The 27,409-nt window shown below is 34.0% G+C and overlaps 2 protein-coding genes across 9 annotated transcripts in view; both read right to left on the reverse strand.

Annotated features, from left to right (window-relative positions):
- Positions 1 to 221: 221 nt before the first annotated feature.
- LOC105334961 (protein TBATA) overlaps positions 222 to 27,409 on the reverse strand; it is a 51,539-nt gene continuing 24,351 nt past the window's right edge. The window contains exons 1-11 of one of the 8 annotated variants that reach the window (XM_011438611.4): positions 17,048 to 17,369; positions 10,005 to 10,044; positions 8,522 to 8,733; positions 6,655 to 6,903; positions 4,390 to 4,652; positions 4,198 to 4,279; positions 3,781 to 3,943; positions 3,307 to 3,381; positions 2,395 to 2,498; positions 2,019 to 2,053; positions 222 to 1,263 (exon numbers count right to left, since the gene is read on the reverse strand). In XM_011438611.4, coding sequence (XP_011436913.3) covers positions 1,174 to 1,263; positions 2,019 to 2,053; positions 2,395 to 2,498; positions 3,307 to 3,381; positions 3,781 to 3,943; positions 4,198 to 4,279; positions 4,390 to 4,652; positions 6,655 to 6,903; positions 8,522 to 8,733; positions 10,005 to 10,039 — 1,308 coding nt within the window. In that variant the 5' untranslated portion in view covers positions 10,040 to 10,044; positions 17,048 to 17,369 and the 3' untranslated portion in view covers positions 222 to 1,173. Of the gene's footprint in view, positions 1,264 to 2,018; positions 2,054 to 2,394; positions 2,499 to 3,306; positions 3,382 to 3,780; positions 3,944 to 4,197; positions 4,280 to 4,389; positions 4,653 to 6,654; positions 6,904 to 8,521; positions 8,734 to 10,004; positions 10,045 to 11,217; positions 11,377 to 17,047; positions 17,370 to 27,409 lie in introns of those variants that run through there. The other 7 variants (XM_034457967.2, XM_011438605.4, XM_011438606.4 and 4 more) reach the window with 7 other exon arrangements.
- LOC105334962 (uncharacterized) lies at positions 19,484 to 27,353 on the reverse strand. The gene is made up of 9 exons (XM_011438612.4): positions 27,271 to 27,353; positions 26,846 to 27,062; positions 26,031 to 26,138; positions 25,037 to 25,199; positions 24,714 to 24,851; positions 24,357 to 24,500; positions 24,054 to 24,104; positions 23,550 to 23,748; positions 19,484 to 22,802 (listed from the first exon to the last, which is right to left on the reverse strand). The coding sequence occupies exons 2-9, from the start codon at positions 26,995 to 26,997 to the stop codon at positions 22,642 to 22,644; spliced, it is 1,116 nt and encodes a 371-aa protein (XP_011436914.3). The 5' UTR covers positions 26,998 to 27,062; positions 27,271 to 27,353; the 3' UTR covers positions 19,484 to 22,641.

Consider the following 27,409-nt stretch of genomic DNA (forward strand, 5'->3'; position numbering starts at 1 on the left):
CAATTCATATGAGAAATATAAATTGAGCCAAAAAAATTTAAAAGATTCGTATCAAACAAACGCTGAAGGTATCAGAAGGAACACTAGAGGAATACTTTCGTATTTTGCAACTTTGTAGTTTGTACTATTTTGGATTGTCTAAAACATGTATGCTTTAGACAACCCAAAATATAGCTCGATCCTAGTTTATAGAATCAAATTGAAAGAAAAAAAACATCCACTGTTGATCACAGCACGTTTAATTCAGAAATAAATATGAACATTTGAGCAAATACAGGGTTTATTATATAATAAGATATAATGAGTGAGCATTGGAAAATAGATGCGCATATGTACCGCGAAGAATTAATCTATGTACATTCTATTTACATCTGTACAATTCAAATAAAATATCAAAACCACTTGACAATATATCACAGACATTAATTACTCTCGAAAAAAATTCACTCCAGTGCTGAAAGCCATAAAAATCCTCAAATAAATGCAAATAACACCGTGAATTTGATTTTTGTGTTTTCACAGATACCAAAACTCATTTGAGGATTTTCCTATAAAATTAATCCTATTGGAATATTATGATATAGCGAGAAATAGGTATACAGCATGAAACTAAAATATGATACACAGACATTTCGACCCATTCAGCAATATCCACAAAGAAATAAAATTAGCATTCTATAAAAAGAAAACAAGCAAATAAAAAAAGTAATATTCTTCAATTCATTACAAAGTTTTTTCATTATTCGAAGATTGAAATTAGACTTCTACGAAGAATCAAAACAAAGGGACATCAGCTAGTCAGAAAATCAGATAACTTAAGGTAATACTGTTCAATTTCCATTGCAAACTCCTCCGACGCAACGTTTAGAAAAAAAAAGAATATGAACATTTGATAACAAAGAGAAACGTAACAAAACAACAATGCCAACGGTACAGACGGTCTTAGGCATTGGCAATGTTTTTGTCCAATTCTTGAAACAAATCTTTAACCATGTTAATATTTTCGAAAGACTTTAAAGTTCTACAGCCAAGTAACACTCTATCCTCAAAATGTGTTCATGTTTTCTTGTTTGGTGTTCACTTGTGTTAGTAGTTCACGCTTTCCTTCTGCAGATTTCGTAAATCTAAGAGTAGCATCCGTTTTCTTCTGACCCTCTGCGCCGGCGCAAGGTTTTACTCCATTTCCGGCTCTACCAGCCTGGGTAGAGGGTCGACTTGGCTGTTTTCTAAATGCGTCGGAGACGGGTGGCTTAACTTGGTATCCTTAAAAACACAAAGATATAAATGATTATTAATAAAAAAAACTGATTAATTTTAATATTTACGAGGTAAAATCAAAGTTCTTTATCTTAAAAAATCACATTTGTTATGAAGGATGTTTTTCATTTGCTTGTCCTGTGGTAATACATAAATTCCTACAATCTTCAAAAATGTTTTGATGAATAACCTATTTGATTACACACACTTTGGATGAAATCGTGTTAACTTATTTAATATATTATTGTGGGAAATCAAAAGGACATCAATATATAAGGGTTTCAATTGAAAATTTTCCATTTTCAAACTTATGAATTTATTATGTGAGGATGACGTGTTTTTAAATGGAGACATTCATGTGCATAAAACATCTTGACGTATTTAAATGTAATGTTGGGTTATAGAACTTAGTACATGAGCGTCCATTCAACGCATGCGCAAATCGCCACAATTGAGTGCAGTGCTTAATATGCAACTACAATTACTGTACTTCTTGAAAACAATTTACGTCTAGTACATGTTTTAATAATTTAACATTATATAATGTTTTTTTTTAAATTAACTTACACAATCTATTTTACTATCTCTATAATATATTTCATGGCCAGAAAACACTAAACGCCCGAAGAGATAGTCCATCTTTAAATTTTACGGCTATTGTAATTTAATTTTTTTTCAATTTAGATAGCAATATTAAGGTGAAATTGCAAAAGTGAGAAGTCATTGTGAGATTTGTGGTATGGTATATCAACTCAGACTACCTCAACATCAAAGCCCAGAGGATCTGGATAGAGATCTGCAAGACGTATACACAGCTAAAACTTACAGTAAATACATTGTCTTTTTTTTCAATAAAATATGACTAAATGTGTTTCGTTTAAAAACTATTTTTGAAAATTATAGAGTTACTTCGTCACAATTAAATAAAATTTGTATCAGGAAGAAGTTTTTTTTATTGACAGTTATTAATACTACGTAAAAATGTCATAAATTATCAAATTTGCGCAGCAATAATTCTATTGGTCAAAAAATCGCATTTTCGCAAATCAGCAATGAACAAGAGGAAATAAATGATTGGGTTGATGAAAATGATGATGCTAAATTATTTCATTTTTTTCAATGGTAATGAGTACTTACCGTCATCCACCTTCTTGGGTGGGGGAGTGGGTACTTTTTGTTCTGCTTGCTTCATCTCTGTTACATTTGGTTCCCCTGGGACCCCTGGGTCACTCAACACTAGCCTACAAAGACAGTGACACTCAGGAGTTAGCTCTACTTCAAAGGTCAATCACTAGATGAAATAGGTAGATTAATATGCGTGTGAATATGTACAATTAAAAATGAAATTTAGAATGATTTACGACAAACTTTCCAAAAAAAATGGCACGGGTGCAATTTAATTTTTTGTAAGGTTTTCAGTTGCAGAAACATTGTTCTAAAACCTGTTTGTAAAGGAAGGATTTAGAAAGCTAGTATATAATAATACGATGAAACAAAGATTTATAGAGAGAACGTACATGTATCAATTGCAAGTCAGATAAGTTTTAAATATTATATTGAGAAAGTATAATGTCATAACATTGTAAATAAAATTGCTGGTTGTATAAGCCTAAGAATTTTCAGTGAATACGGGTCCGATATTTTTTGTGTAAAGTAATTGAGTGAAACTGAGGAGTAACATGCATAATTTATAAATATGCAATTTAAAAACAAAACAAATGCAAAGTGTGTATTAAATAATTTCATCAATGTTCTAAAAGAACCGTCAAAGTACAATTTTAAAAATATACAATTGGAATCGTTACAGGCCGACTTTATTGAATGTCAAATCCAAGAAAAGTGTTTATCAACTTGAAGAGATATTGTGGAAAGAACATAACTTTTCACAGCACACGGGACAAACACATTGCTGACGTGTAGTTAAAAAAAAACAATCTAATCCCATTGTTTCTTTCTATTTCTAATTTTGCAAACCACTACAAATCAAACAACAGAAGGGTGCTTAACAAGAAACAAACCACACACTAAAGCCTACACTTGGATACAGACCCTTGCATAGTGCTGAACATTTTCATGTCTGCGCTCTCTGGATCAAGAGCGGCTAGTGGGTCTTTGAACGTAAGTCTGGAAAATTATATCTCTTACTCTGAAGTGTGCAAGCTAACACGCTCAAACGCTAATAAACTCAACTAATTTCCAGAAACCATATATACAATATCAAAATCTTAATTTCTGCTATAAAGTTTATCGTGACGGGTAGTTGTTTTTCTCATCTACTCTAAATGTCACAGATTATCTTTTTTTTTTAAAATTTACATGCATTAATTTAAAGGAATTAACGATATAAATAAGCAGATCTTCAATATATTTCACTTCAAAATCTAGAAACGAGGAAGCTATAATTCCAGAAATGCATTTCTCTTTATAGCTATCAAATGTGCTCTTTGACCTATGTTACTGTACACAACTACAGTCTATAGCATCAACCATTGCCACCTTTGCCGGACCACGCATTCCCATTACCTGTCTGCCTTCTCTCCCCCTCCCACGATCTGACCCGTCTCGTTGATGGGAGGGAGCTTGGTGACTTGTCCTTCCTCCACGTACTCGGGCCTAACCTCCCTCTGGTAGTAGTCACTCTGGGAGCCCACTGCTGACCTGATTAAATCCATTACCACCGTCTTCTCTGTAGCACAAATGCGTATCAAATTATCATTAATCAAATTTGTTGTAAAAAAAAATTTACGACCAATCAATGATTTTTTTAATTAGTCTAAGTATATTGACAGTGGATAACTGTTTCGGTTCATTAGTTCCAAATTTTCCTATTGAGCATTTTTAGGTTAAATAAACTACCTAGATGTAAATACTATCCATATACTATAGAAAAATTGTTTTATCTAGTACTTATAAGACATGATACGTCGATGAGTCCATTACCTCTCTCTCCAGCTGAGCATAGCCAGGCTTGGACGGCATTAATGTCCTCTGTCTGTAGAATCTGACACAACATCTGCAATACCTAATGGACAAAACAGAATTCCCGTCAATGATAGCAAAACTATCCGACAACAGCATCAAATGTTACATAAGTTTACATTCTACTCAACAAAATCTGAGTGAGTAACTAACCATAGTCTCCATGTCTGGTTCTGGTGCTATATGTTGCAGAGTTCCGAAGTATCTGTCCCGACCCTGTCTAGAGCCAGTCTTACCACGTGACATGGCCCGGGAAGGTGGGGGTATGATTCGTCCGGTTGTCTCCGAATACTGAGTTTTAGGTCTTTCTGGAACACCTGGGGCTTGGGGTTTCTGTGGCGCCAGCTCGTCAGTACCAAAGCCTATGGCTTTTGTCAACTGCTGGAGTTCGTCCCTCCATTGCTCCGTAACTGGAACTAAACATGATATAAAAAGTCCATTATTGTGTAAACTGGGAGACATTTTTTAAAAAAAATGACAGAGGTTTTGATATTTTAAAAAATAGAAGTTGTTTTGATATGTTTCAAATTCTTGAAATGAAATTTATTTAATATTACTCATGATTCCTAGTAATAAACTTAAACCTTTCCATTTAAATATATAATTATAGGTTAAAATAAGTACATGTTTACAGAAAATACTGAATTAAATAAAACGTCTTTATATACATTCCTCGACAACACAACTTAAATGTTGTTTACTGTCTTAATTAATATGACGATATTTGTGAGCCTTCATTGACAATTTCAAATTCAAAACATTTTTAAAGAAAATATTTTTTTTTTCAGTTTGCACGAATGAAAACTGTTCCAGCAATTTATATGCTTTATTTTGAAATCTTAATAGTTTCTCCTCTAAGAAATGTTATTGAATCACTCCATACTACCATGCGATTAGAAGCAATTCGAGCTATTCAAATGATTTCATATAATTTCTACATTCTAGAAATTGAGCACTTCAGCCTCCAGCATAATGATTGGTACAAGTATAAAATCAAGAATACTTTATGTGGGGAAAAAATGCACCGTTTTGTGTTCACAAACAATAAGAACAACAGAATTTGAAAATTATTGTTTAACAATTTATTTAACAAACAACATTTTAAGGCGACATTATAAAAATTTCATTGACAGATAATCAATATCGTTATTGGAAAGCGCTGCATGCCACGTGAATTGTGAAATGGGGTAGAAAATAGAAAGCAGATTAATAACTATATAGTGAACAAGAAAAAAATCTCAGTCAACATTCACCACGATAACCACTCGAACACACGCCTGCGACCTTGAGTGCTCTCTACAAGCAGAAGTGTCACAAATACCGACCTCAAAAGCCCACAATTTTATCACAAATGCATATCATGATGCCATGAGGAATTCAAATCCTCGGCCAAGCTCTCGCCCTCGTAATAATCTTCGCGCGGTAACTCCGTCCGAAGACGAAGCTCAGTGCGCGGGCGCAGAGGGGCAAGAGAGCGAGGACCGGAGGACGCGATGGCACTGTTTTGGTAAAAGCCAGAGCCTGAACAACCTGTTAGATAAAAGCAAACAAATCCCAGAATTAATGGTGATGGTCGAGATCGAAGATGCGGTTTAATAGTAAAGGATTCAAAAAGAAATTCGTGACGATTCTACGATAGGACCAAAAAGGACTCGAAAGGCATTCAAAGTACTAAAGTATGTAAGTGTAGGAGTTGGAAAGGAAATGTAAGCAGAGGGAGAGATAGCGAGTCGAACTAAAAGAATACAGTGAAGCATGCAAAGGTTTCGAGGACCAGAAGCCAGTTGTGTTAAAAATAAACTTGGTTTTATTGAACTTACAAGCGTTCGGGTATACGGATTAATGGTGAATGTAAACTTTGGGCGTTTAGATTATTTAACATGAGATTATAACTTCGTTCAATAGTGTTTACTTATAGTAGTTTGTTCGTGAGGCTGGCCACTTATTTTTGCCCTTTATTGCATGCTTTAATTTCTATGTAAATCCAGGTGTTGGCAATTTTCACCTTAGTTAACGAGACATAATATGTACTTTTATTCGTACGGTATGTATGAGGATTTAATTATTATCGGGACCATTTACCGGTATAGTCAGTGTTGCAATAGGCGTTATTCAGTGGTAAAGCAAGAAGGAAATTTAATTGGAAAATGCTTTTCATATATGTGTTTATTCGAGCAATAGAAAAGTTTAATTAATGGGCAAGGGTAAGAAAAAATCATGCTTATTTTGTGGCACTAAACAATACATTTGAAGTCACATTCACCCGGCTTTATAACATGCAAACCTAACAATAGACAACATCATGGACTTGCCCAGTGATTGTACAGTCCAGTGCAACCAAAGTCAAAAAAAAAAAGCCACAACAGTTTTTTGATTCAAAACATCAATAAAAATCCGGAACCGGAAGTGGTTACTTACCCATGCCCACCCGTGGAACCGCCTTTTCCCGGAACGGATAGCTGTTGAGTCCGGTAAAGTACTGTAGGCCGGTGACGGTGTTGATCGGGTGGAGCCGGGAGTTGACGTTGATAGCGTTGACTGGGACCTGGCCCTTCCATTTGTTCATTTGCTTGTTGTTGAAGGCGTTGGGCGGGAACTGGAGGGAGTATTTGGGGCTGGCGAAGTAGCCGTCATCGTTGACTGCGCAGATTGGTACATCTAGAAGTCCTGTAACAGACGACAAAGGCGTCAGCGATGGACAGTACAAGCATGCGTAGCATAGATAATAAAAAATTCATTCACATGTATGTAAACCTAATTATTGGCTATAATTATTTAGTCTAGGAAGATTCTTCTTCTATGTGCACGGTTTTATTGTTGCCTTAGCAACTTCGAATGAATATGAACTGTCATTAGTGATTTGTACGTAACTCTATACTTTAACTTTGAAAATATGTGCATTTTATGAATCTATTTTTCTGATATGGATTGGGGTTTGTTTTGGGTTTTTTGATCGTTTGTTTGTTTAAAAGTAAAAAGTATAAATGGTGTTTATGTAATAAATTTGACTTGGCTAAAAACCCTTGCTTTCTATCAAATTACCAAGTAATATACTTAGTAAATTCGTTCAACAAACTGGGTTTTACTCTTAAGCTGATTGAAGACATTTACATCAGAGGGCCATTATATATCTATGCTGCTCAACTTTTGGAATTATATGAATATTGCAGAGAATATAATCAAAGATTTGAGTGATTCATTATTTTTTTGAACTTGTCTCAACCAAGCCTGAGAAGATAACTAGCAAGATAATACACAACTCCTTCGTACACCTTGACGGGTCACAATGCAGATTTGAACAATGGAAGGTATTGGTAATTTGAATCTCTCAGATAATGATCTAGATAAAATGTAATATCAGTGACAATTTGAACAGCCCCGTACACTATAAGTCAGGGGAACAGGTTTGCTTGAAGAATTAAATTCTGATTTAAATGTCTTTCATCTGTTAAATAGGGCGCCCCATGAGACGTTTTGATATTTCTTTTCATTTCTGTATAATCCGCGACCAGATTAAAATTAATTGAATCCTTCGTTTGTGAAAATCGTTGATCGTATTAATATTTTTTGAACCAGTGTGTTTTGACAACGAAGGAATTCATAGGTCAATTTTTTTAAGTGTAACATGATTTTCATAAAATTTCAACAAAAATATCTAAAATGAAATATCTTAACAACAAAACGTTAATTAATATTACTAGAACTTAGATGCATTTGTGTTTTCGTACAAAATCAAGCAGCAGAAAATCTTCATAGTGTTAAACGTTTTTCTGCATTATCAGTGTGAGTTACAATTAATTGAAGATATGTTGCTGACGAAAAATAATGTAATTTCATTACACTCCACTATTTGGCTCTGTGCAATTTATCATACAATACATGTTTAATACATATACTTTATCTCATTTGACAGATTGGTTAGTACCGTCAAATAACATGCAAGGGTGCAAAAGTCGCTCTTTAAAGATGTGACGGAGGACCTTATAAATACAGTTCAATGAGGATCAGCCATCTGTGTTAACAATAGCAAAAGTGTGTGCATTATGTTGACCCGTTACCTTGCCAGATATATGGTAAATACTTTAATTCCACTATTGAATATGGTCCTTACAATACCTGGCGCAATTATTTGTTTGTAGATTTTCATATTCGTTCCCCAGATGTAATACTTTAATAATGTTTACGTATGAAAGCATGGAGCAGCCCTGCCCCGGTTCAAATAAAAAACAGGTTGCTTGAAGAGATTTGATAATTTTTTTCACCTACTTCGAAATTTTTTTTTTACCTTTAATGTGACGAACGCGGCTGGGGTGGGGGTTGTGTCGTGTAAAGAATGAGTTCTGGCTGAGTTGACCGAATCTGTATCCCCCGGTAGAGCCTTGGGTAGAGGGCCTCTTACGGAAGGTGTCCAAAGACGCCATATACCCCTCATCCACAGGCCCCGGGCGGGCGAAGAGGTCGCCATTGGCTGGCCGAAACACTTCAGACTGACTCATACTGCAGAAAGAAAACAAAAATATAAGAATTATCAATGGTTATAAAATTAATTTCATCTTATTTTCAAATTCAAAGTTTGGGACACGGTGTTTAATTCCCTTAATTTGAGATTCAATTTTTTTTTCGATTTTCTTGTTCACTGGAGCACGGTATACTAATATGAACGTTTAAAAATGATCTATGATATGTTCGATTCATTTATCTCAGTTATTTTTTTTTGGGGGGGGGGGGCAAATACTTTAATTACTGTTTCCCTTTCAGCTATTTGGGTTAAACTTTCGTGTAAACAGGACAGTATTTTCGATCCTTTGATACTTTCCCCATTGTCCATTTCACAAATATTTATCATTTAAGTCAAATGGTTTAATTTCAGATCATTTTATGACAACGAACAAACACGCAAACGAGTTTATGTTTGGATAGTTTCTCTTAATGACAATACATAAAGTTTTTATACCCTGTGAATTGTGGAGCCCTTTGGATGTTGTTAATTTAAATTGAAGTCTTTGATCATGCAATATACATCTCAGCTAAGAAAACAGAATTTTTACATCGAAATAGCGAGAGTAGCAAAACAAATTTGTGTCATAAATGATTACATAGATATAGGACTAAGTACGCAACTAAAGAAAGTTAGCTTACATCTAGTTTCTATTAAGTGTTTTATGAAAAAAAGTTAGCTACGAAAAATCGATTACAGGGTACACTGGCGTCGGAAGCAAATTGAAAGTGGGGGGGGGGGGGGGGGGCTAGACTAATCCTCAGAGAAAAAGTGGGAGGCCGGACCCTCAATCATGCTATGTTTCTAATGGTTAGGTCTAACTTTGCAATAAAAGTGGGGGGGGGGGGCTAAGCCCCCCCCCCCAAGCCCTCCCCCCCCCCCCGGTTCCGACGCCTTTGGGGTAGATCGGTGATATTGTAGTCTTCGTTCTCTATGCGGAAACTTGGCAGGAACGTGTAGTGGTCATATCCCCCCCCCCCACCCGCCCTCCACTCAATAGAGACAATTCTACGGCTTCCGCAATTAAGAGTAGTCATTTCCAATACTTCTTCTATCAATCAACCGAATCAAATAACAGACACTGTTGTAATATACATGTAAACTACAGAAGCAGATATTTGAGAAAGCTACTGTTAAGCGCTATATATACAGATACATGCATAGATATATGTTCTGAAAATGGTTACAAGAAACAGGTATACGTAAATATCTATACAAAACTGGAAGACGACTAGAGAGTACATCACTATGGCAACTACGTCTGACTTACTCAAACATTTTCCCTTGTCCGTGCACCATAGCCATTATTCCTGTGTAGAAACGAAATTAACAGTAACAACCAAAAACATAAACCGGTATATCACGTGACCCTAAGCTTGGGACAATTTTGAACGATCCTTTGACAAGTAGAAGAGTTTTCTTTCTCTTTTGGGAGAAATAAATTTAAATACCCTTTCTGCGACATATGCACTTGGGTGCGATTCTTAATGACACACAGGGCTGTACTTAAGCATGGCAGATATTTCTTGGGTACATCAATGGACGATTTGAAGTGTTCTTTGAATCACAATTGTAGAACTGTCAGTGATTTATTACGCTTTGCAGCTCTAAATGTTCATTGAAGAAAAGGCTATCACACTCACAATTTATACATCATGACACTTCAGAAAAAAGGATCTATATTTTTATTATTACAGTTTATGACAGTTTCGTTCATAGGTAACTGTTGCAGTGTACAAATAAAGAAACTATATTCCAACTTTAGTTTGTAAACCTTCACATTTTGACACTTTATCAAGAGCAAAATCTGTCAAATTTCTATTTAAACAACCACTGCCAACATTATCTACTACAAACCTACGTATTAAAGGTATTTTAGGCTTTGCGCCTTTGAAAGAGATCTTGGTGATAAATGTAAAACTAAATTCATATCCGTCCAACACTACGGCGATTTCTCCTCGCTTTATTGATAAGTCCCCCGATTGTGCTTAGAGTTAGACTGTTTAAAATTTCCAATATTTGTTTTCCTCTGAATTCAAATACACAATTCCGCTAATCAATTCACTATTTGTACAACATTTCTTTTTAACAATAAATTTTTTAAATGGAAGCGTGCCTAGCGACCGACTGTGTCCCTCGTAGCAATTAGAAAGTAGCTGTTTGCAATCGCTAATCACTGTAAAGAGTCTGCTCAAATAAGAGTGACACAATCACAAATAATGGACACACGAACCATTCACTGGGTGCTTATATGTTGTGTCAGATAAATTACGAATAAAACAATGGTCCGGATATAGCAAGATTTTTGTGTTCTTTTAACAGTCATATATCAAAATGACAAAACTCGAATCCCGTAACCAACTAATAAGATATATATGCACGTCTAAGATATCAAAACAAATAAAATGATTGACAATTTCAATGCTGAAAATGAATACTTATTTTTTTTTTAAAATAAATATACACCAAAGCTAAATACTTACTTAATAATATTTTAATCCAAGTGATAATTAAAATGCACTGCAGAGACGCTGCGAACTAATTTTTATCCATTTGAGTTTGATCGAGTTTTCGCATTAAACGTTAAAATACACTGGTTGGTTATACCTCAGACTTACGAAGTTTCTCAACCATGGACCGTTAATCCATTCAATCCGAGCTGCCTTACAGATCACCGTTCGGGGCAGTTTTATATGTTACGACTTAATTTGACTCGATGGTCGTAAATTATGACCAGTAACGGCTAAGCGTGACCTTTTTTCTCTTTCGTTAATTCGTTTTGGCAATGCTGTTTAAAAACAGCAAATTGTAGATTTCGCCTGAAAGCAAGAATATCTCGCATACTTAAGGTGCGTTGTCAGAGAACATTCTGGGTATTAAACGCATGTACCAGGCAATATACCGAAAATTAAATCGATCATCAACAAGGCCAAAGGACATACATATATCATGTCGAATCCAAGTGCAAAAATTGACAAAAACACGAAACATTTTTGACGCAAATGATGGAATCATGGCAATTCAAACACGCTAACCTCAAAGCACAACTAAATACTTTAACGCCTTTAGATTCTTTATGTAAGAAGTAATACCAATAATTCGTTTTTCTCAGCTGGTATTCGTTGGAATCATTTTTTTTTCTTGATTTGTTTTGTGTTATTAAAACCTTCAAGTGCATGCCTCAGCTGTGTTTGTAAACTAAAGGATTTGATGAGTGTCAAATACAAAACATTTATGAAGTTATCAAGCTGAATTGTTCAAAGATTCGTGGGACTGTTGTTTAAATGGACTTATCGTCTGCTATTAAGTAAATTGGGTTCTAACACAACTTTGACGGAGATGTTTACTCTGTTGGATTTATAAAATGTCATCTTAAGAATTGAAGTTAAATGTATAAACATGCTACCACTTTCTTGGACATGGATTTTATTATTTTTGAAGGTCAGTTAAAGGCAAAAAACGGCCATGGTGTTCAGCTTGACACCAAAAACCAACAAAATCTAACTCATTACAATTATGCAACATTTTTTTTCTAAAAATAGCTGCATGCACAAACAAGACAAGTTTGTCAACGTTTAAGTATTGTATAATTATGTAAATGTAGGTACTGTAAACCAACTATTATTCGCGATCGAGAAAATTTCGCGAGGTTCGCGGGAGCCTCGTTTTTTGCAAATATTTCTTGACTTGACGCGAACCAGTCCTTGCCAGACGGATGTAAATAACTATACGGGTTTGGTTATGGATTAAGCGCGAAAATTAGTCGTCGCGAACCAGATTATTTCCGGTAACTCGCAAAATATAGTCGTCGCCAATAAAGGTTGGTTTACAGAATGATTGCATAGAAAACAATTTAGATTGCACCAAGAGAAAGGCACCAAAAATCACGTCGGTTATCTACATGAACAAACAAGAGTTAGTAATCTATCACCAAAACTGAACTCAACGGAAACATGAAAGAAATGACAACATCGATTACTGGGGCATAAAATGTCATACCCCCACCAATGTTCTGTTTTAGAGAGCTCTACAAAGAATGACAACCCTGCTCCTTCAAAAGATTGATTGGTTGCACTAATGATCAGCTGACTGCGGGGAGTGTTCGGTAAGGAGTTCGTCAACAGACAGTCCTCGAAAAATGCATGTACATCTATCCTTAATCACATGTCATGATTACATAATGTTATAAATACTTTGCAATTTAATGAGAATCGCGGTACCGTGTGTTTGCGTTGGGTGGTTTTACAGAACTGGAAGGTGGGATTATGAATAGGATGCATTTACACATTACTTTTCCTATAGAGTGCCAATTTCAGTTGGAGATCGTGCGTTGGCCATCAGCGGTAGTTTGTTTAATATTAAGTTGTACCATTTAAAAAACCATCGATCTTTTGCAGCCATCAGAAAAGTTTGGGCCAGACATACTTTTTTGTAATATACCTCTGCGGCCGAAGCACCGTGTGAATTTAATCAAGTTTTCGGAGCGTCTTTGATCCCGCGTATCGATTCCGCCGCCGTAAAAACGATACATATATCTGCATACCCGCAGTCTTGCTTTGATCTTTAACTGTAGACTTTATGACAGCTTGTCAATGCGACTACCAACAGTTGTTGTCTGTTTTATAGAGTAGAGACGACAGCGATGTTCTTCTTTATCATAAAAAAAATTGACAACCCCTGAAATTCTAACCCTGATTGGCCCTCCTTTGGATTTTCGAGTTGAAGGTTTCTATTTAATACCTTGTACACTAACCATTTATAAAATCCCAAAGTAAAGACTCATTTGCCAAACAGTGTTTACAGAGTTGGGATCCGTAAAGCCCACATGGACGAACAGAGAACCCTTGTGTTTGATATTACCTTGCTTTAATAGCTAAACTACAAGTTTATCCTTTTAACTGCCACTAAAATTAAAAACGCTTCTTTAATTAAGCATCAAACATAAGTGTATTTTATCAAAATAATCTTTCTGGAAGACATTTAACTGTAATTGGAAGCTATAATTTACATTGGTTGCCGTGCAGGGTTTGAGTTGGGATAGCATTAAACGTATTTCAGTTTAGATGTCATCACTAAGCACACGGAATTAGTCGGATTCAATAGTAACGGCTCCAGCGACAAAATTTGAACAACATATGGCGACCACTTCAAGACTCAATATTTTTGCTTGCAATGTTGATTTTTTGTTTAATGTTTCGATTTCCTGGAATCAATTTATGAATATTATGACCGTTACTGTGAGGCTTTAATTCACCTCTGGTACAGAACTATCATACTATAACTAAATGAATCACATTACTCGGACTGTACAATGAATAACGCAGTGATTATCACATGTTCATGAAACGTGTATCTACACAAAAGTATAAACTTATACACTAATGATTTATCGTTTACGGATAATTGAATATTAACCCCATTCACAAAAAAACTGTCATTCTTATTTTGAGCACTGTCTTTCCACTTAAATTACTTTTTATTCGGTTATGTTTCAACGTCTTAAAGTAATAACGCTATTACAGTCCCGTATCATATTAAGTTACTGACACGAAAGCATCGGGATCAGAAATTTACAATTATATAGAATTCTAGTTGGCCTATTGGATCTGGCTAACGATCTTTAAGATTAAAATATTCATAATCTGGGTGAAAATTTATTCCTTCTGGGAATCCGTGTTTCATAATTCGATCCCGCAAGGATAATGGAGTTCCATATTTACGTGCATTATTAACTGTAATGTACTCTGAATTCAATATATAGCGTTTTGCGACCTTCTTATCAGGTTTGCAGTTAAAAATGTTGATAACTTTGAAGCAATTGATGATTAGTGAAATAGCGAACGTTCTTTTCAGAACCCAGTGGTAATATTTCTCGACCATGCAACGACGAATATGTTCAAACCGTCCACTTTTTATCGATGAGAATTTTAACGAGATTTTGCAGAGGAGCAAACGAAATGGCTTTCACAAAAAGTCTCGCATGTTTAATAGACCTCCTTTGTCACAAGTTTTAATTATGAAAAAAACAAATACTTTAGTTCTATATTTTTGGAATGCAGTGAATACGAAAATGGCTTAAAAAATTGAAAAATGGGTTTAAAGTAAGAAAGCTTTTAGAATAAAAAGTTGAGTTTGGGTTTTACAAATTTGGCAAAGTTTGAACCAAAATGTGATTTTCAGATCTTAGAACTTCACCTTCTGACAAAAAGCAATGCTATTGACTAGAAGTTGAACTTTCTTGTTGACAAGACACCTTAAATATACCAAGAGAAGTAAACGCACTATATTTTTATTTAATCTGCAATGAGAAGATATTTGAAAATCCCCATTAGTTAATATTTAATATTTACCAAACAAGGAGAAAAGTTCACAGGCGTTTATCTTCTGGCTAGAACTCTTTTATCACCTCAAACGCCTACTGCCATTACCTTTCAATCAGCTTAAATAGCTTGCATAAGAGTCTGTCGATTTTAAGTGAATTTTTAATTTAGTTTCACCCTATTCTGGAGTCTACACAACGGTGTGGTATTATTGTGTCACACAACGGGTGATAAGATTGCATAACCGGAGAACACCTTTTACTCATGTATTGTATTTGCAATGACGTTTTTGAACCTCTTTATTATATTGCTTGAGTTTACTCTTGGTCAGGTATATTACAGCTGCTTGTGTACAAATAATTCAATCTTTAGCTTGCATGGTAGGTGTCTACTGTAAAATTAAACACTTCCCTTTTCATGTCCTTGTTTCAACCACTCTTTAATTAGAACGGCATTTTAAATGTGCAAGTTGCACAAATAAATAATCGCAAAGTTTAAAGCGAGAAGAATAAATGGGCTTGCAATGGCAAAAAAAAAATGAAAACGATTTTGTCAGTAGCATACAAAAGATGAAAAAGCTACATCTATCAACAAATTCATTGATAACCAGGGAGTCTAATCGATTGGGGTGGATTTCTATTGCTCTGAAAAAAAGATAATGGTTTTAAGAATTATTGATGGTGCGCCCAAAATGTTAATTTCCTCGCCTTTCTGACGTTATTCGGGTAGATAAATCATTGCCACTGAATGCGCATGTGTCATTGCAAAAGAGATAGTATGGAACTTTCTATGCAAAGATTTAAATTTGATCATGGCTTTCCAGTCGTTAAATGCCGAAATTATCTCTTATCGACTAATGTATAGTTTTATTTTATAGTTAAAAAATCAATCGAGATTTTTTTTGGGGGGGGGGGGGTTTGCTAATAATATAATACGTATCACACAGAGAGAGAGAGAGAGAGAGAGAGAGAGAGAGAGAGAGGGGGGGGGAGAGAGAGGAGAGAGAGCGAGAGCAAGCATTTAAACATGATGTTTAAATTCCCTTTTCAAATCCCCGAATTCAATAGAACTTTAAAACAATTACTGTCAAATCAAATCTGACACGTATAGTTTAAAAAAAACATCCCGTAGGCACAGATAATTGTAAATTCTTGTCTAGATTAGTCTAGCTTTTAATGTCATAGATTTGCAAACGTACACCTGCTGGTGTGATATAAGTTATTTGTATGCACATCACGGTTTATCTCGCCTAATATTTTAATCTCAGACGGCGATATAGAATTTCATTGAAATCGACCATTAGCAAAAAGATCATACATGTACATGTTTTAGATCTTTCTGTATCGAAATAGCGCGCTTATAAATGAACCCAAAAAGCAAATTTGTGCTTCTTTTATTACGAAGATAATCCTACTTCTTGTGTGGCTTTTGGATCAATAAGAATATTTTACATGTCGATTATCGATACTAAAGCATTTAGAACATAGTCGCATAGAGACTTTTTTTTACAGCCAGATAATCCTTTATTCCGGAAACTCTTGCTCTTGTAATTTCCTTTTACATTGAAATTTGACGGGAAAATGGCGTGTGATCATTGGATTCCTCGATGTTTGGGCGATAGATATTGAATTTAAATTCGTTGATCTGTCGAACTGTATAATTATTCAAGAATTTGATCTTCATGAAATAAGCAGTTCAAATATTGGGATTTAAATTATTTTCTATCAGACAACATTCCTACAAGTAAACTATGCTTGCCTTATAGAAAAATAAGTTTATCAAACTTTTTTAGACTAAAACTTTGAGACTAAAAGACGGAAAACGAACGACTTATTGTCTGAGAATCGTTGCCATTCAAAAAATGGTTCCATGTTATACAAAACTTTTCATTTTTGGTTTAGGTATACAATCTTACAAAAAAAATCTGCCTGATACATTTTTTGTCATCGACAAAAATAGTTCATATTTTGAAAAAGAGTGTATTTTTTCTTACCTTTGAGTGGACTAGAAACAGTTATCCCCAGTAAGTTGTAACAAACTTAAAAATACCCCCGAGTCACTTCACAGAAGTCCAGAACGCACGGTTAAAACCCAGCACTGGTAACCAAGGACGCTACGCAGACGAACGATCGGCTTAGTCAATAGGACTGATTAATACACTAACTGGAACAATACGCAGGGGAAAAAATAGATTATACTTCTTAATGCAATCTATAGTATATACACTCGTTAACAAGCCAGTGGTATTAACACCCTGTGGTTCAACACGGCCATGTTTTTAAAATTCCCTTGGTTTTCTCAGAATGCTCTTGTGGAATATATACACTTTTCTATGCAATATGCCCAAACAATTTAAAACAAAATTATAGGTGGCTTTTTTGGCGCTATAGTGAAATTGTTACGATTTACCAGAACTCTGTTATCAATGGGGCCAGACAAAACTTAAAGGGACGTATACCTGTTAGGTTTTAACAGATAAGCCCAGTAATAGCAATACAAACGGTTTCTGTAAGACAAACAGACGGTATCAGTTGTGAACAATAAGTATACTGTTTCCAAATCAAATTTTCATTGTTGCTCGTTTAACTGGTTCGATAACACTTCATGGGAGATGGAGGGTGATACCCTTCAATTTAAGCCCCCGGATTTTCGTTTTTCTCGCCATGCGTTGTCGTCTGCATGACTACTAACGTCATTTCTGTGTTGGTTGCTTTAACTTGTCATGTTACAGGAATATATTTTGTTACATACAACAAAATCAAACTTATCTCTTTGTAATCATATACTTAATCACAATAAATCAAAGTGTTAACCTTTCACAGTGGTTCGATGTCATGTTGGAGTGATAACAAAGATGACACATTCTGTCGATCGTTCCCTCTTGGTTTCGAACCGCTACCTTAGCGATGACCCCTGCTTGGCTTTAAACTACTACCATCAGCGATGGATACGGTAGGAAAGAAGATCATATCATTTATATAATGCGTTTCCAAACGTACCATCGACCCTTAAGAGCCGCTACCTAAGCGATGGCCCCTGCTTGGTTTCGAACCGCTACCTTAGCGATGGCCTCTGCTTGGTTTCGAACCGCTATACCTAACCGATGGCCCCTGCTTGGTTTCGAACCGCTACTTAAGCGATGGATCCTGCTTGGCTTTAAACTACTACCATCAGCGATGGATACGGTAGGAAAGAAGATCATATCATTTATATAATGCGTTTCCAAACGAACCATCGACCCTTAAGAGTGTGATTTAAACCATTTTTATTCATTGATTTCTACACAAATACCAGTGTACATTCAAACTTATCAAAATAAAAAAAATATCTCTACCCAACCCTTTTCGTTAAAATTCGATTTAAAGTGCATTAAGCGACTAGGGCATGTATGCTTCAGACACACAAAACAGTAATTTCCAATGATATGCATTAATTGCGTGTTTGTTGGGTGTTTTTTTATATAGAATAGTGGATAAATGCATTTTACTTCATTCAACATACAACAGCTAGGCTAGGAGCTATCTTAAAATTGTGGTAGTCGTAAAATGACTTCATGTTAAGTAGAAAACGTTCCAGTTCAAACCTATCCGGATTTTAATTAACGGTCAATTTAACATCACCTTATCCTAAAAGCGTTGGGCTTTTTAATGACCCACAACCCCAACACCCTCCCCTTTACCGAAAACAAATAAAACTCAAACAAATATCACATTTTCTCTATTTTTTTTTCAAGCTTTCCCACCAGGAAGATGAATATTATTCATTATTATGCTATGCTTTGCGACGATAATTTTTCCCTTTCCGACAGCTGGTAGGTGCATCGATTTGTTTGGAAGACAATGTTATTTGAGGAGAAATATTGTTCTTCATTTAGAATATGACTTAAAGCAGTCAGACAAACAAAAGGACCCTTACAAAAGTCTGGTCAGCAATCATAAATATAGGTCACCATTGTAATATCAACGAGACTAACACACTCCAGTCTCCTAAACTATAGCAGTACTGATGTATTTACACGATTGTTATGCCCTCTCTGATAAGCCGACTCGCATAAAGAATAAATAAACGTAATATTAAGCACAGGAAATGATAAACACTCACTGATAACTGTACTTCAGTTTTGGTGTGATGAAACTTGTTCACCGGTCACTTACTGGCCTCTTTATACACTGTAGTACAGTACATGCAAGAATAGAAGTGTCCCGCAAAAAGGAGAAGAGTGACTAATCTAAGTAGTATCCAACCTACGACTATTGTTTCACTCTAGTAGTTACATCAATATGATTTTTCGCCTGATTGTAACTGTACATCTTTTCATTTCAAAGAGAATCACAGTTATATTGAATTCATCATTACAGCGATATCACGTATGAACTACTTCTGTTAAAATCCCCAAGTTAGAAAATTACAATAATAATAAAACGTCGACAACTGTAAACCACGCTGGAATAGTTTAATCTGTAAGTAATAAAAGTACTTTGCAAACAAATTAATTTGAAAACAGAGTCCACTCAATCATGAAATTGCTAACATTACTATGCAGCTCTATCAAAAGATATTGCATAATTTTTCATGAATTCAATTACACGTATTTTTCATTCATCTCTTTTCATTATTCATAAATAATATTTTAAATCAACCAAGCTCTATATAAAGTTAGTCAAAAATGTAGATAAGTATATATGTAAAAAAAAATAGCCAATGTTTAAAACATCAATGCCATTCATAAAAAATACAAACAACCTCTATATTTTCATATCATAATCCATTTAAGAGAATTCATGACAAAAAAAGTAAGTTCTATGAACTATAAATCATTCTCATAGCAACATTGGTTGTTTGGAATTCTTTTCAAATTCCTCATTTAAAACAAAATCAAACATACATGTATTATGTACCTTTCTTTTTAAATATATTTTTTACAATTATCGTTTTGTTACTGGGTAAATATGAAAGTGATTATACAATAGAATTTACAGTAGCAAAGGAAAGTAAGTAAAAGTCTATATTTTAATGTCTGTTTTAATACATAAAAGAAAAAAAACAAACCATTGGACACAAAACTTTTGAAATTTAAAGTAACAATACAAACGTTCATGAAAATTGGTCTTTCCATCCAATATGGATGAGGTAGAATTCAATTAACAATCACTTAGCTTGGGATATTATACTAGGAAAAATAAAATCAAAATGTTAACATTCCAACACCAATGTTAGAATGTTTTCTAATGTTCTCATTCCTTACTCGTAACAGTAAATTACATGTATAGTAAACATGACTGTTGCTTCCCTATGAACATTTTTAAAATGTTTTAGATCTATCGCACTTACATACATTGACCCCTCCCCCCACCAAAAAAAAAAAAATCAGAAAATAATACAAAAGAAAAAAGAAGTATCACAATTTGACGCACCATCTTTTGATGACCATTCCTGCATTGCCTTCAAGGCAGCTCTGAAATGTCTTCTTTTGTATTTCACTTACATGTATATTACAAAAAAAAGTTTTTTAACATATATTTCACACGTACTAATAATCTGAATAAATCAAACATACACATTAATAATTGTTCAATACTTTTCCCTTCTTGTTTCATCTTTTGGTGAAAGTCTTTTCTCACAATAATTACATAAACTTACTGAAATAATCATTTATCTATCAATTGAAACTCCACATTTTTTAAAGCTTTGTGTTTACCTAAATCACTATTATAATGTAGTGGCCATTTTGACTGTTATGGCTATATGAGGACTTTACATGATAGACAAGTGAAACCTTAATACTGTTTTGCCCAAACTCTCGCCATGGCATTCATAAATAAGTCCATCTGCCATCAATAATAGATATATCATTCATTAACAATTCTGCATGCATGAAAAACATGTTCACTAAAAGTAAAAATCATGCATAACATAGTCGTATTTTTCACAGGCACAAAAAAAACCGCATTCAAAATAACATTACTGTATTCAAGGTTATTTTCGCCCCATTTTATTTTCATACTTCTTCCCTTGAAAGCAGTTTCGACCTGTCTTGAATTCATCAAGACACAGTTGTGTTTAAAGAGAGATAATTTTAGACATTAAAATGGAATCTGTCTGATCTTAATTAAAATTGCCAGATGACAACGAGGGCAAAAGTAGCGAAAATAAAACTCGGGCAAATATTTCCCTGTATACAGAAACTGTAATCATAAAGTCCTCTGTTTAAAAAAATTAGGGGACACACGAACTCTAATACCATTCCATTCTCCGAGATCCTGAATAGTGAAAGGCTTGTTTATCTACAATATTCCTAATCTGTATACACGTATTACATGTATATACAACCATCATACTCATCTTTCAAAACTATTACACACACAATCTCCAAAATCTTCCATATGGTAAAGAATAATGATAATTCACAATTAAGACAAAAAGCAAAAGCAACAAAGTCTATTTTAAACATGAGTGAAAATTAATTGAAAATATTTTGTAATTCTTTAAATGTGTATTTTGAATGAAAAAGGGTCTAATTTTTTTGTATGTATTAGCAATCAAGCTTTTTAATACTGTAAACTTTTGCAAAATAGGCTTTCCTATTTGCTAAAATGTATCACTATTTAAATTTAAACAACTGGTAGCACTTGAAAATATTGTCATAACGAAAAAAATAACTACACAGGTAAGTAAGGCTAATCTTGGGTGGAATTTAAAAAAAAAAAAAATTCATGGCAGCTAATAAAACTTTACCTTTTGGGGTAAAACTACGGTAATCATCTCTCTGCACAATTTCATCATGTTTTTGTTTGATAACTTCAATAATTTAACTAGATTATCATTTATAAAAGGCACAAAATTTAGTATACATTGCTAATTTGTCAGAAGACATCTTTTATATTGACGATCTTACAAAGGAAATAAAAAACAAACTTTCTTCAAGTGAGGATTATATATCTTATCCCCAGGTCAATATACCATATTGTTTAAAGGAGTTTTAAACATATAAACACTGCTCACATTAATAGTATGGTAGCCACTATAAAATTTTCTTAACAAAAATGTTGGAATTTCAGACAAAAATCTGGAAATTTTTTGACATATATCTTAAATTTACCTTCCGTTATATAACTTTAAACTAACAATTTTTATTTTAGAATTTCAAACAAAAACTGGTTGGAAAATCGTAAAATTCCACGATTCCAAGATAAAAATTTGCATTTAAGAGAGAACAAAAATAAAGTGGCCAAAAACATACTTCAGTATAAAAATTGACCATTACACAATATTCACTTCATGGAAATGACTTTGAACTACATACATGAAACATTAACATGTAAACTTACACAAGTTTTGTCTCGTTTTAGAATTGCACTTAAGGTGTAAACAAAGAATGCAAACTCATGGAAAATAAAAATGAAGCAAAAACTACTATGACTATCAACAATTTCCCCTAGCACACGACATGTGAGAATTATTATGGTACATCAGTATGTAACATGATGTTCTATTCCTATACTGCAAATCCAAGGAATGCTGGGAGAGGGAGCTGATTGGTTCCAGCTGATGAGATGCATAGCACTGATTGGCTAATCCTGCGTGACATCACCTGACCAGTCTTCTGCCAAAACATCTGGTCACGCCTGGACAACAGAAGCAAATCACGTTCACTAAGATGACGAAAATCCAGACTATGATGTAACTATACAGTACTCGATAGCGATTCGGATTCCACAAGATTCCATAGTGAAGACCGCCGTTTTTATCTAAAAATAAAACCAAAATACCTGTAAACACTTATATCGTAAATTCTTTTAAAATGAAAAAAATTATACGGTACTATAATTCTTTCTGATTCACAAATAATAACATATAGATAGGAGAAACAAATTTAATGGACAGAACCAGGTTAATGTACATGCTTATGATGAATATATATATTTATAAATTCTTGCTGTGAATGCATAATTTTTAACCTTATATCTACATTTTTCAGTTTTTCTGTGATAAAACTACAAATGGATTTTGCATTGTAGACCAATAAATTTAAATGATGTATTATTGGGGTGCAAGCAGGATTTGCATCATTAAAGGAAATAAAAATCATATAAATGCTGTCTTAAACTTAATCTCTTTAAACACAATTGTGTCTGAGCAAACTCAAGATATGGCAAAATTGTTTAAAAGTTTAGAAGGATGAAATTAAACCTGTATACAGTACGCTGAGAATAATATAAATATGAGTAATAAGGAAACATTCTTTGAATATTGTGAGGTGATAATTTCAGTTGGGGGGTGATAAAACTCTCGTAAAGACTTTCAGCATTTTTTTGATTTGACCAAAATTATCACCTCATAATAGTGACAGAATGATTCCTTATTCCTTAAATAGAAACAAGATTCAAGCTGATTGAAATGAATCTATTTGTATTATATGAAAATTTTTTCTAATTGACAGGTTTAGGATAACAATTCTCTTGGTGTCTGCTAAAGTTTTCCGCTGAACAATTTACCCAACACTGCGACTCCATATCCCATGTGAGGCTCGCCCATTCTATAGCTACAGGTCGGCACCATAATTTCAGTCAAGCACTCTGCACTGCGACTTATGTTCTCAAACATGAATCCATGCATGTGGGTCAAATCTCTCTGGTGTACTGACCAGGAGAAATCATCTTGCCTCATGCAGTCATTACAGATATATGCTACTGGCTGAAATAGCGAGAAGGAAATTAGATATTCATGAGATTAATAGAATAGTCTAAATATACGTATGACTTGTAAGAATGATATCTGCAGGAGTATTAATAAACAAAGCCATCAATATCTGCCAAATGTAAGAGGATTCCATTATTTTACAAATCCATATTATGTGTTTATATTACTAACAAAATCGTTAAACATTTGATATCACTAACTTAAGTTGTTTTTAAAATATAACTCACATTTATGAATTTTGAACTGAATATTGAGTTAAGTGACATATTAATTATGAATTTATATCAATTTTGTTTTACCTTGTGCCAGTGAGCCGAAAAAATCAATTGACTGCTGACTGCAGATAACAGCTGTGATAAAGAGAATTTTCAAACAATTTATAGCTAAAAAAATGAAAATATTTAGAATTTTTATGAATAAAAATTCCATTTCACACTTCTGATGAAGTATTTAAAAGATTCTGACATAGTACAGATACAACAACTCAGTCTCGATTTAACTTGAAAATATCTATAGATAATATAAATCAAGGTTATCTGCCCCTGTAATATATCCAGAATTTCAGTGTACTTTGTATATAGGTATGCATTCTTTAACCTTACCGGGTAGAAAGGAGCTTTAAACTGTATAGGAAGCAGACTCTCATGATTTAGAACCACCCGGACCGGTGACGTCATAGATGTCTTGTATTGTTTGAACAACCTCTCTTTTTCTTGATACATTGTATTTTGAATTCTGACATCCATCTGTATTAAAAAGTATTCATAAAAATAAACAAATTATAGAATAGAATATATACTGTAAAAAAACATCATCTATTTTCCCTCTGCTGTATTTCTGATTTTGTTTCAAGGGTTATTTTTTGCTAGTTTGAAACAATCTTTATACTTTAAAACAAAAATTTTTCCTTAATCAATAAAATTTATGCAAGACATGAACATGAGTGAGCCTAAGTTTACCTTTATAAAATCTACGAACTCATGCCTAATTATACCATCCACTTGTTCAAAATGTTTTTCAAATCTGTCCACTTTCTGTGGGGTTCTATAATCTCTGTATTCCCCTCCAATGTCATTATCCCCTGGAATGTAGATTCTCTAACAAAAAAGAAGAGATTTTAAGCTAATATTACTAGTACATATGTGTTTACAATAGATAATTCCATTTTTATTATTTATACATAATTTTCCATTTCATTTCATATCTGATTTTAAAATTTTAATGAAGATCAAGGATAGAACTTTCAATGGGCCTTTTCATTTCTTTGTCATGTAATCTGTACCTTGACATTTGGAGAATGTGAGAAAATGTTGAGGAATCTGTAGTAAGTGTCCCTGTATTCATTGGGAGTGGCCTGACTCCCCTCATCCATCAAGTCCCCCAAAAATATCACAATGTCTGGCTTTGTATGAGCAGCGGCAAACGAAAATGTCTTCCTCAGATAACTAAACATAAAATATGTTAAAGCATTATCAAAACCTTTGTCAGTTACCTTGCAATGATTTTTCTGCATTTTTGGAAAAAAAAAAGAGTAATTTGACTTTCTTTGAAAAAATTCAGCCAAGCTTTAGTCACCATGGAAAAAAATCAGTACCACCGTTGTCATGTAATATTTTGTTACCACAAAATATTGAGCTTGGGTTCAATATTATTATGCAATATTATGAACCTGGGTTCGATGTATAGCTGTGAAATATTAAACCCCCATTAAATATTGAACTCTGTGGGTTCAATATATTATGGCCGTGATATATTGAACCCCCCTCTGCTTTTCATTTGCTTTTGGAGAAGAGGGCTCAAAATATTAGATTACACTGGTACTACTTATTTGAAAAATTAATATTTAATAGCAAATATGTAACACACACAAGTTGATTTAATCTACATGTAGTAGTTCCATCTTTTGTTCTGACATTTTGATATAATTTAAATCATCAATCATTCATTCTCTCTAATTGCTACTGAATATTCTTCAAAAGGCCAAAATATTTTTTTAAGGTGGAAATTACTGACTATTTTTGTGAAGTAAAAAGGATTTGATGTTCAGAGCTTTTAAAATAGGTTTAGAAAAATCGGAACTGAAATAAACTAAATTGCCAATTATTGAGAATGTAATTACTGGGTACCTGGTAAAGGCAAAAAATATCTCCTTCTTATCAGTCTATACTATTAAACTATACAGATAAAAGACACATGAACATTAAGTATATGTACATATTATACATGTAACACTATAACAAACATGCATTACAGAATGAAAAGAGTACTGTAATTACTTGTCAGCATCCCATCTAGCAAAAGGACCAATGATGGATCCTTCGAACTGATAGCCCTGTATCTGGGGATCTGCCACTAATAATATGACCACTGATGAGCCATCCTCCCTACAACATAAAATAATGATAATTAAAGATTAAGTTAGACATGTACCGTATATGTAATACATTTACAGTAAAAATTTACAAGCTTTTAGAAAGTATCATTTCCAGTTATAATACTATGTAAAAGGAATGGGACCAAACTTGACAGGCTAAACTAGGATTCAAACCCTGGCCTCCTGAATCTCTAGTTCATTTTGTAGTTAGGTGCTCTATCTGGTACCGGTTATCAAAATGGTCTCATTGTCATGTTCCTCCACCCTATAATGATCTGTACCCCTCAAATATCAACATCCAGGGTTAATTCCCCTGGCAGGAGCCACGTTACAGTCCCTGAAATGTTAGGTGTTCGCTGACCAAATTCATTTTGCATTCAGTAGAACTTTTCAGGGACTCGAACATGTCAGTTCAAACATTTAGTCACAATACCAAATGTAAGTAGATGGGAGGAAATATGACATAAGATACAACACATGATGGCCCAAATAATGATTTGAACTTGACCCAAGCCTCTTGAATCTCTAGTCAAGTCCAACTGGGCTGTCAAGCATGTTATTCCCTTTTGATAATAGACAGACATAGCCTGTGGATGTAGAGTACATAGTCTGTCCACATCTCAAATGAGAATATCCAGAGCATGTGGTCATAATGGTCCGATTGTCACAATAATAAATACAAAAAAATAAAAACTTAATACATGTATTAAAACGTACCTATTAATATCTGGGACGTTAGGCCATCTCATAGTTTGAAAGACGTATATAAAATATTCATTAAACAGCACTAGGAATATGAATACAACAAGTGTGAATTGGAATGGGGTCCAGCGCTTCCCAAAAAGCAAACACTGAGGATTCGAAGGCATCGTGAGCAGATTTTCCACTCCCCTCGACACATTAGATGGTTCATATCCATGCTTCACATTTTTATCTATAAATAAAATATTTTTACTGATGTCATCAAAATTATTACACGATAAAATAAAAATACACTCAGTTAATCATACATTATATCCGAATAAGATGAATATGATGTATTACTATCAAATATAAAATATTCAAAACTCCAAATAAAAAATACTCCGCCGAGATACAAAAGGAATAAAATGTTTATAATTTGATGTTTGTGTACCACCTACCTACATGGGCAGCGCCATATTGTTTGACTTGTATTCCGAACCCGACACCAGAGGTTCATGGGCCACATCGTTCACCTTATGAACTGTCATAATTTGAATCTGAACTGTATATGTATACTACGATGCTTGTAAAATGGCA

Source organism: Magallana gigas, chromosome 7, assembly GCF_963853765.1.
Source record: "Magallana gigas chromosome 7, xbMagGiga1.1, whole genome shotgun sequence".
Classification (NCBI taxonomy): Eukaryota; Metazoa; Mollusca; class Bivalvia; order Ostreida; family Ostreidae; genus Magallana; species Magallana gigas.

Bases quoted from the DNA above. Each gene is read 5' to 3' on its own strand.
- LOC105334962 (XM_011438612.4), bottom strand. From the start codon at position 26,997: ATGCCTTCGAATCCTCAGTGTTTGCTTTTTGGGAAGCGCTGGACCCCA. The intron at 24,105-24,356 runs GTAAGGTTAAAG...TCTTTATCACAG, and splicing joins TTAAAGCTCCTTTCTACCCG to CTGTTATCTGCAGTCAGCAG. The intron at 23,749-24,053 runs GTAAAACAAAAT...TCGCTATTTCAG, and splicing joins TTTCGGCTCACTGGCACAAG to CCAGTAGCATATATCTGTAA.